Source organism: Acipenser ruthenus, chromosome 10, assembly GCF_902713425.1.
Source record: "Acipenser ruthenus chromosome 10, fAciRut3.2 maternal haplotype, whole genome shotgun sequence".
Classification (NCBI taxonomy): Eukaryota; Metazoa; Chordata; class Actinopteri; order Acipenseriformes; family Acipenseridae; genus Acipenser; species Acipenser ruthenus.
In genome coordinates this window covers 27,827,748-27,837,772 of record NC_081198.1, presented here as the reverse complement: position 1 = coordinate 27,837,772, position 10,025 = coordinate 27,827,748, and the positions used below count along the sequence as shown (strand labels likewise).

Sequence of the window (10,025 nt, the reverse complement as noted above, 5' to 3'; positions counted from 1 at the left end):
CCTGTTCAGCCTCCTAGTCACTGCGATTCCCGAGTACGTTACAATAATACAGTATTAAAATAGGTACAATGAAGACAGAACAGAATGCATTCATTATACACATGACATTTACATTTAACAAAAACAATGTTATTTTGATTCTTGCAACCTTGCATGTATAGACGTTATCCTTCGGGCACCCTCTGCTGCAGCAAACCACAACTCAACTCACGCTAGTTTTATTTCAACAAATTCTCACGACTCTCGCAATAGAGATCACGTAACAAATAGTATATTGCGACTCTCTTCATTAACATATTTCCTCTTAGTACATAGGACAAAATGCTTACTTTGCTAAGTGCCGCAACGAAAATGCAAATTTATTTTACTAATGTGGCTGTAAACTTGCTAAGATAATGATTAGGCAGAAATGGAGACTAGTTGCTGACTCATAGAGTCTGCTGGGAATGTATATCAACATTGAACACGTTTTTATTTCATTTATTTACTCCAAACTATTTTTGGGGTTTGATGAATTTCTCACATAAGAAAACAGAAACAGTAAGTTCTCTACACATGGACAGCCTTTCCATTATTCCACCAAGACATTAACACACATATACAGAATAATTAAGAGATAAATAGATTTCAAAAATACAAATAAATTAAATAATGCATCTGTTCCGACCTTTAAAATGTTCAAATAAAAAAGAGTTGAAATGTTTCACAGTTGTTTTGAGTTCTATGAAAAGTCCACGCTTCAGGGATCACTGGCTACCTCACACAGAAAACAGCATTCTGTCCTGGCTGACTGCACAGCTGCTGTACATCACATCTGCATTCTGTCCTGGCTGACTGTACAGCTGCTGTACATCACATCTGCATTCTGTCCTGGCTGACTGCACAGCTGCTGTACATCACATCTGCATTCTGTCTTGGCTGACTGCACAGCTGCTGTACATCACATCTGCATTCTGTCTTGGCTGACTGCACAGCTGCTGTACATCACATCTGCATTCTGTCCTGGCTGACTGCAGGGCTGCTGTACATCACATCTGTCCTTGTCTTGGTGATCTCATCAAGTCGGAATTGTATTCTCTCCATTCATCCTTATACAAAGCTTGTTGTATGCAGTGGCTCTACATGTTCTGGTGAAATGACCCTTTTGTCCGTTGTGGGCTTGATAGTTTATAAATGCATTTCCATTACATGAGCCAATCCCTTCCTCATTGAGTTTCAATGCCAATGTGATGGTTCTGGACTACTGGACAACAGCAACCCCAGAACAGCCAGGATGGTATGAGGCAGCCATCAACTGAGAGCACAGATGGAACATGTTCATATCCTGACATACCAATGGCATCACAATAGCATGGACCAATACACATTCACTATCAATTACTGTTACTGCCATATCAGAAGTACTGTGCAGTGTACTTTAACACACTATAGCTCATGATATCTTATTACAGCAATGGACAGCTTTTAATTCCAGTTGACAGCCTCTATTTCCATGGTACTTTTGGAGGTTCCCTATACTACTCTATTCATTTACCATAAGATCGTAGTTTACCATGGTTTTTAGCATGCATTATTTATAATGCTTTCCTATTCGTTACCTATGATTTACCTTGTTTTTCACAATGCGTTACAACACTTTGCTATGTTTTACTATGGTACACACATTTAAATACATTCATTTTCTATACTTTCCATACATAACTTCTGGCACCGACAGACAATGTCCAGCTCAATACAAAGTAACCAGGTTTCACCTGTAGCTCCATTTCACACTTTATCTTTGGTGCGCCATTTTGTTCTTCATTTTTATGGCCACTCATAAAAGGTGAGGGACAATGGTGCTGGTTATAGTCAGGCAGCTTAGCAAGCAAGTGCACCTGAATCCTGGCCTGAACACCCCCTGCCCTTGAGTTGTGGTCATCTTTCGAGTGGGGACACATTTCACTTGTGACCTGAGCTGCATTCAGACCCTAGCCAGGAATTAAAGAATAGTGAACCAGCTCTCTGTTTTAATTCAGGTCACCTCATCTTGCAGCATGTTTTAAAAGGAGCAAAACAAATGGGACGTGGTCTTTATTTGACTAAGTTTTAGCTCAGTATGCTCTGAACTCCAGCAGTGGCACTACAAACACACAGACCCTCATCCACAACAAATCTAATAACTGTAAAGAGGGGCTGGGTGACTCGTTTTGCTGGTGTCTTTGTACTTGGGGTTATCTGATCTTTAACATAGAAAAGTTCAGCCAACTGATCCCCAAATGCCTGCAATTTTAAACCCTAAATGCCAGTAACTACCAGCATTCAATGGTGTGAAGATTTGGTGAAGTAAAAGTATAACCATAGAAATATTGTGATTTTGATATATTATATCTGTTCAGTTGCTGCACTTTCAGAATTAGGAAAGAGCATGATATTCTACTACTGGTTTACTTATATTAGTATATACAGTCTGGGGCTTTAACCCACTGTGACACCCCGATTCATTCATACACTCACTCACACTTATAAATAATGGTAAACTGACAGTGGGGCAGTCCAGAAGCTCTTTCCACTGAGCTATGCCCCCCATTTTAAATAAAGCAGTTGAAAAAGCAGTACCCCCACATTGAGCCCCTCCCCATATAAATAAATCCCCAGTCTCTTCAGTGGGGTTCCTTCACAAGCCGGCTCTGATTTTCCTGTCAGTCATGCCAAGCTCGTCCTCAGAGCAGGAGCTGTGGGGGCTGTAGCTGAGGTCAGAGGCATGCTGCAGGTAGTCTGTGGGGTGTGATTGAGCTTCATCTTCCTCTTCCTCTTCCTCATCCTCCTCATCTTCCCCCACGCTGGGCCGGCTCTCTCCAGGCAGCAGCTTGTCCGTGGGCTTCCCCCCTCGCTGCTTCTCAGCTTCGGCCTGTGCTGCCTGCTCCTTGGCTTTCCGGCTCCTCTTCCACTTCATCCGCCGGTTCTGGAACCAGATCTTCACCTGCCAACAGAACACACATTCATTGACTTTGCACAACAAGTCAAATTATATTCTAATGGTGCCTCCTTTCTAAAGAGATCATCACTATCATACAGTGCAAATGCATGGTCTATGCTAATTTGATTGACCTGTCTTTATACTTCTGGGCCAGATATCACAAAGGACATTTTCCTGGTGACTCCACAGTGAGCTGCAATGGCTCTGGCACTTCCACGATTTGGGGAAGAGAATCACCAGGGACTGTTTCTCCAATCATTTTCAATTTAATCTTTGCTCAAATGAAACAGGTGTCAATGATACCGGACACCTTCCTATTGCTGCACCCCCTCAGTCATGGCGTGTCATCAGCTCAGCCAGTCAGAAACTGCGCCCCCCTCAGTCACGGCATGTCATCAGCTCAGCCAGTCAGAAACATCTCATAAACTGAAAGGGGCGAAACCTGTTGTATAATTAACAGGTTTCAGGGTGTTCCAATGAAGAACCCCAGTCAAATGCGTACTCTGAAATGGGACTGATTTATTATGGTATTTTGTGAGCTGCTGAAAAAGAAATAAGGTGCAAGATTATATATATATATATATATATATATATATATACTGTATATATATATATATATATATATATATATATATATATATATATATATATATATATATATATATAATGTATTAGAGCAGGTGATGCTACCTGTGTCTCGGTGAGCATCAGCGAGGTGGCCACTTCGAAGCGCTTGGGCCGGGAGAGGTACTTGTTGAGTTTGAACTGGTTCTCCAGCTCCAGGAGCTGCTGGCTGGTGAAGGCGGTGCGTGGCCGGCGACACTTCCCCATCAGGCCAGACTGCGGGGCTGCTGGGAACAAAATATACATCATCAAAAATACAACAATATAGAGGGGTTATTATCTTCATATAGGCTGTATCAGTATTTATGCATGTCTGAGGTGCATAATTAAAAGCATATGAGCAATACATGTTTAACTGTCACAAAACAGACCTAGTCTCTTCATTGCATTTTGAAAAAAAATGTTTATTACCCGGAATCTGTTGATTTATTATTATTATTATTATTATTATTATTATTATTATTATTATTATTATTATTATTATTATTAATAATAATAATAATAATAATAATAATAATAATAATAATATAAGTAGTATTTTCTTTCTCTTTGATAAAAATAAACAATTTAATATTAAACATGTACAATGTAGACACAAAACCAAAACAGTAATGCTTGAACTGTAATGCCTAAAATGTACTGCAAATATATTTTATAAATCCTCATCTTTTACATACCAGTATTGCTGCTTACACTAATACTAGATTTATATTGTTGTACAGTATGCATTTAAAAAATGAAATATTCTCAGCTTTTTACATGCAGTCTGTAATATGCAATAGCTACTAAAACTGCAAGTAATTAAAAAAACATTATTGGATATATATTAAAATGATTGAGAAGGTATAAGCATTTGAATGTATGGAAGGTCACCTGTGTAGCTGTGAGGAATAATTTGAACTTAATCTTTATGCTGTTGCAGGTGTAGACAGTCCTGTTTTGTAAATTGACCTGGATGTGAGAGGTTACCTGGGGATCATGTTTAATAAACGACAGGTGGCCTCCAGCATACCTCACGAGATGCACATATCGTTTATTTTCAATATTATATTTTAAGCAAGACATATAGGCCTACACGTTTTTATAGGAGCATATTTTAATATAAGGAGGCCTGTATATATGGATTCCCATATGTGTTTGAAGGGTTATATTTCCGAACATATAGGTCTATGTTCAATATTAATTGTCATATACACGCCTAGTCTGTAAGTGACTATAACATTTAATGTACCTTATATATCTAAAGATGAAGAAAACAAAACTGAAAAGTTTAATATTTATATAAGGTGCTAAAGATTTACAGCGATGTAAAGAAATGGCAGCGACTAGACATCTTTATCACACAGAACCACGGATAAAAAAACGTGTTGTCCAATCATCCAGGCGGAGACTAATAAGATTACCACCACAAAACTGACTAATGATCAGTAAACAACGCTGTTGTCTGAAGCAAATTGACCAAGAGGCGCTGCAAACTGCAGTATTAGCTAAAGAAAGGTCCTACGCTTGACTGAGTTCTCGCTCAAGCCTACTTTGTGTACCTTCCTTCTCGACGATTTTTAACGTTGGCATGATATAAACTGCAGCACCGATGCCTGATTAACCTATACGCAAATTACGCTATAGCGTAGCTGACCCCCAGCAGAATTGGGGGCCCCGCGAGGTTGCCCTTTGTTTGGGACATTAGGCTATACAAAAACTGCATGCCGGCGGACGGGCCCAAACACGCAGGAAGAGAGGCGCACAGAAGCTTGCTTTTGGTTAATTTTGTTCTTTGATATTGCATCCTTTTGTGTTCTATGTTCTCACGGATGTTTGAATGCCAATTAAGATGATCATTAACAACAGTGAGATTTAATTATTAACACTCGCATGTTATCTATGTTGTACAAGGTACTAGGAGGCTGTGTGGTCCAGTGGTTAAAGACACGGGCTTGTAACCAGGAGGTCCCCGGTTCAAATCCCACCTCAATCACTGATTCATTGTGTGACCCTGAGCAAGTCACTTAACCTCCTTGTGCTCTGTCTTTCGGATGAGACGTAGTTGTAAGTGACTCTGAAGCTGACGCATAGTTCACACACCCTAGTCTCTGTAAGTCGCCTTGGGTAAAGGCGTCTGCTAAATAAACGAATAATATAACAAGGTAAGACAGCATACACAGTTTAACAAGCCTCATGCCCTGCTATGATCAGCAGAGAAAAAAGCCTAGGTAAAGTACTCAGATAGGTTATCTAATTCCATTCAAAGACGCCTTCTCGTTATTATTGATTGATACTGAGAAAATGCGTAGATTGAAAACGAAGTAAAATTATTTTTTTTTTCGTTTAGAATGAATGGTTGATAGCTAAATGCAATTGAAGATAGAAGTATACCATATAAATACAGTAGACCACAACATCGGGACCAAAGCCTAAGCATATCCCATGCACGACAACGAACGGAATTTAGAAAGATTGCGCGCTGCTACTGGTTAAATCGGCTGTCTGGATTTGCATGGTGCATTGTACACAAACGCACCTGTTGCAATAGCCTGCGCTCGTTTAATTGTCACTTTTATGTGCCAATATCGCCACTATCTCAGCCAGGTGTTTTATTCCAAGGTTTTAATTTCCTCTTTGCATTTTCAGTCCTTTAATAATATAATAATAATAAAAAACACTGTCGTTCGATTTCCAAAATGTAACACTGCAAGAAGCCATAAATGTACTTATTTGCTTTGAGCACAGCCTGCAGTCGTTACAAACCCGACACCAGCGCATGTGATTATTAACACCCACGAATAATCATGTTAACCCTTTATCTATTCGAAAACAGCATTATTTCTGCGTTGATTTTGTATTGTGCACCATTTTCTGTTACCCAATAAAAGTTCTGGGAGGCTAAAGACCGCGAACTCTAAACACGGGTCAACCCACATTTTAATATGAATAACCCATTAATACGCTCTTTATTTATTTATTTTTCCCCCTGATTTTTTAAAATGTTTTTATTGCTATGCAGGCTTCTCTATTGTGAAGACTGTGAACATTTATAATTGATGTGATGGAGATTCAACAGATTTTAAATTTACACAATAATGTTTATTTTGTTGGTCTATGTGCGTTTAAACACTAGGATGCGTTTATAAATCTAAAAACGGTTTATGTTCAATCTGTAAACTTCTGCAGTGAGGTGTGTAAATACTGGTTTGCATGCATATATATATATATATATATATATATATATATATATATATATATATATATATATATATATATATATATATATAGGCTATATGTAAATAAAAAAAAAATAAAAAATAAAGTATAGAAATCCATGGGATGACGTTTTTTTTATTGCATCATCAACTAAAAATAAACACACATCAGACAGTTATTTATTACCAAATAATTCTTACAAAACTTAACTGAAACCAGGACGTTACTTTTACTGGATTACAGAGCGTTGGATAGTAGTATGCCTATATATAATGAAATTAAATATTACCTATGAATATTATTCTCAACGGTTTAATACTTGTTAAATGTTAAATGTATTGTTTGTCTATACTTGTTTCCCATTAACTTTAGGCCCTATTTCTAAAACGTGAATGTTTTGTGCTGTTTGATAATCATGCTATTAGAGCGTTATATCTGCATTTTAATAAAGTAATAAGTTCTCAGTGCTTTTTTTTAAGGAATTGGTATCACTGGATAAGTGCTATAAAATATTGAAAAGTTGAGATTCTCAAAAATTGAAGTTAAATGTGCAACTTCCCTTTTTTTGAGGATCTAATTTACAAGGCCATTTCGACCAGATTTATCTGTACTCAAAAGTGCAAACGTGCATCGTTTACATCTGGAAAAACAACAAACTCTGAAAGCAAGAGGTTATATTTTTTGGTACTAATAAGACTACACTTCGTTTAAAGACATTAAGAAAACTCGTTCTTGAAGAAAACATAGGCACATTGTATTTTTAGATAGGCCTATGCAAAATTAACCAATAACAAAATAAGTGTGTTTTTCATGTGTTTTATTTTTCGTTTTATTATTAATATCAGATGACTATCCTAAAGGAAAGGTAAACAAATGTTTAACAAAAGACAAACTATAGCCTATTACAGTTGCGTCTGTGAAACGCATTACGTTTTTACTACAGGGCAATGTTTGGCCATTAAAGGTAGACCTCATTTTTAAAAACGGTGCTAATATTTTAAAACTAGAAAAAAAGAATATTTTTTAAATTACTGTACAACGCTCCCGAGTTGTTGCTTAGCCCAACGGCTATTTAATTTCTTACGTTAAAAATGGTGCTGCAGACACCAGCAGATTAGGCCTGCGTAACCAGGAATAACGGGTAGCCTACTTCATTACGCTATATTTACACTCTTCAACAAGTTGTTTTGTATTTGAATAATAAATAGATGTAATTTGAAATTGAGGCAGATTTTAAAAACAAGTTTGTAAGTATTGACTTTACACTACAGTGTGCATTGTAACACTTTGAAGTTGTTTCACACATTTTAATCGAGTTTATCAATTAAATTGTGTTAAATGTGTGAACATAATTGTATAGGCTACGGTACGATAAACCATTATTATTGGCGCGTAATCATTTTTGGTGATATTTTAAATCGTGTACGTGAATTAGGTGTTTGTTTTTTGTACCAGGGTCTCGTGAGATTATTATTTTAAAGTGGATGATTTATTATCTGTAGGGTGCACTAGGTATTCAAATTATACAAATCAGCAAAATCTTTTTTTTTCAACTATTCTCTTTATCTCCAATAGGGTATTGATTTAATTTTACCACAGTCCTCAGCGGTATTTTTCGTAAGAGGTTACGGTTTATTTTACCGTTGGTTTCGACAAGCGCCAGTCGTTGGTGTGAGTGGTACTACAATGTAATAACTACATGTAGCATGTGTTATACAAACGTTTATATTAGAAACAATGACACTAAAAAAACAAATTGTTAGGCATTACATGTAGCCTATTGTATTTATGTATTCGTTTTAATTACAAAAAAGCGTTTTTTAAAAAAAAACTACGGAGTCCACAGAACCTCTGTTCTCCCTAGAAATTCCGCAAACCTATCTTTTATAAAACTACGCATATGCAGGGGAAAAAACCGTTACAGTTCTAGTTTTTAATACTAAATAATAGGTGAAATTACCTTATATCGGGGGTCTCCAACGCCGGTCCTGGAGACCTACTGGGGCTGCTGGTTTTCGTTTCAACCGAGTTCTCAGTTACTTAATTGCACCAGTTATTGGCTTAATTAGTTAAGATTAAAAGGTGTTACAGATCTTAAGCCATTGATGCTGTAAAACACCAGGGCTGGGGACCTCTGCCTTACATGATCTGATCGACGCAGTACATTACAGATCATCTTTAAAAAGTCATCCGGTGTTTATGAACATATTTAAACGAGTTAATAGACCCTCAGAAGAATAAACTCATTTCAACACATGAATGGAAAAGAAAATCACATAGAAGCTATAATTTATTGAATTTCTATAATGTATTTTTTATTTTATAGGCTATAGACTGTACATGCCCCCACCCCGATACATAGATTATTGTTTTATGTCATTTCTTATGTTATATTTTATTTCATTCTTCTTGTTATAAGCACTATAGAAACAATTAAAACAGACAGTTACTACAACTACGACTACTACTACTACTACTACTACTACTACTAATAATAATAATAATAATAATAATAATAATAATAATAATAATAATAATAATAATAATAATAATAATAATAATAATAATAATAATAATCTTACAGTTGTAGTCCTGCAGTCTGGGTACCATGATTCCTGCCCGGATCCAGTGCTCCAGTGGGAAGGATCCGGCAGCAGCAGCCGCCGCAGCCGCCTTCAGGTGCTCCGGGTGGGGCTGCCCCAGGTGCGGGAAGCCGGTGTAGGCAAAAGCGGGATGCTGGGCTGCAAGTGCGGAGATCGGATACATTGGCGCCGGGTACATGGCAGATATGGCACCGTGCTGGAAGGATGTAAGTCCCGGGTGCGGCAGGTTCAGCAGACCTGGTTTGGGAATGATTGCTGCTTGTAGCTGCACCGTAGACCGGGGAGAGGGCGTCTCTGTCCGGAGGCAGTTGCCGGGGCTCCCCGAGGGTCTGTCTCCGCTCAGACCTGGAGAGGAAGCGTTAGGAACGGACCTGTGAGTCTCGACAGACAGCAAAGCATCTATGCGGAAGTTTTTAGATTTATCCATCATTCTTGCTTGCTTATTGTTAACTGAGACTGCTTATTAATAACTGAGATTTTTCGAGGGTCTGCCCTGTGACCTGGGTTAAACTGACTGTGAAATAACCCTACACCCTGCTCTATAAACTCCCACTTATATGAGAATACACATTTGTTCTGCAACTTGTCTTAAAGTTTATATAAACGTTGTATTCTAGTTATGAGTAAACCTTAGCTGTCCT

General features: G+C 37.7%; 1 protein-coding gene across 1 annotated transcript; it reads right to left on the bottom strand.

Annotated features, from left to right (window-relative positions):
• Nucleotides 1–345: 345 nt before the first annotated feature.
• On the bottom strand, nt 346–9,824 carry LOC117402114 (motor neuron and pancreas homeobox protein 1). The gene is made up of 3 exons (XM_034002984.2): nt 9,364–9,824; nt 3,650–3,810; nt 346–2,962 (listed from the first exon to the last, which is right to left on the bottom strand). Exons 1-3 carry the CDS (start codon nt 9,812–9,814, stop codon nt 2,657–2,659), a joined length of 918 nt encoding a protein of 305 aa, XP_033858875.1. The 5' UTR covers nt 9,815–9,824; the 3' UTR covers nt 346–2,656.
• Between the last annotated feature and the right edge of the window lie 201 nt (nt 9,825–10,025).

What these genes read in the sequence shown, in the direction of transcription:
- LOC117402114 (XM_034002984.2), bottom strand. Translation starts at nt 9,814, where the DNA reads ATGATGGATAAATCTAAAAACTTCCGCATAGATGCTTTGCTGTCTGTC. An exon ending in CAGACTGCAGGACTACAACT is followed by an intron (nt 3,811 to 9,363) that starts GTAAGATTATTA and finishes TTTTGTTCCCAG; the next exon opens with CAGCCCCGCAGTCTGGCCTG. An exon ending in TGATGCTCACCGAGACACAG is followed by an intron (nt 2,963 to 3,649) that starts GTAGCATCACCT and finishes TTCTGTTGGCAG; the next exon opens with GTGAAGATCTGGTTCCAGAA.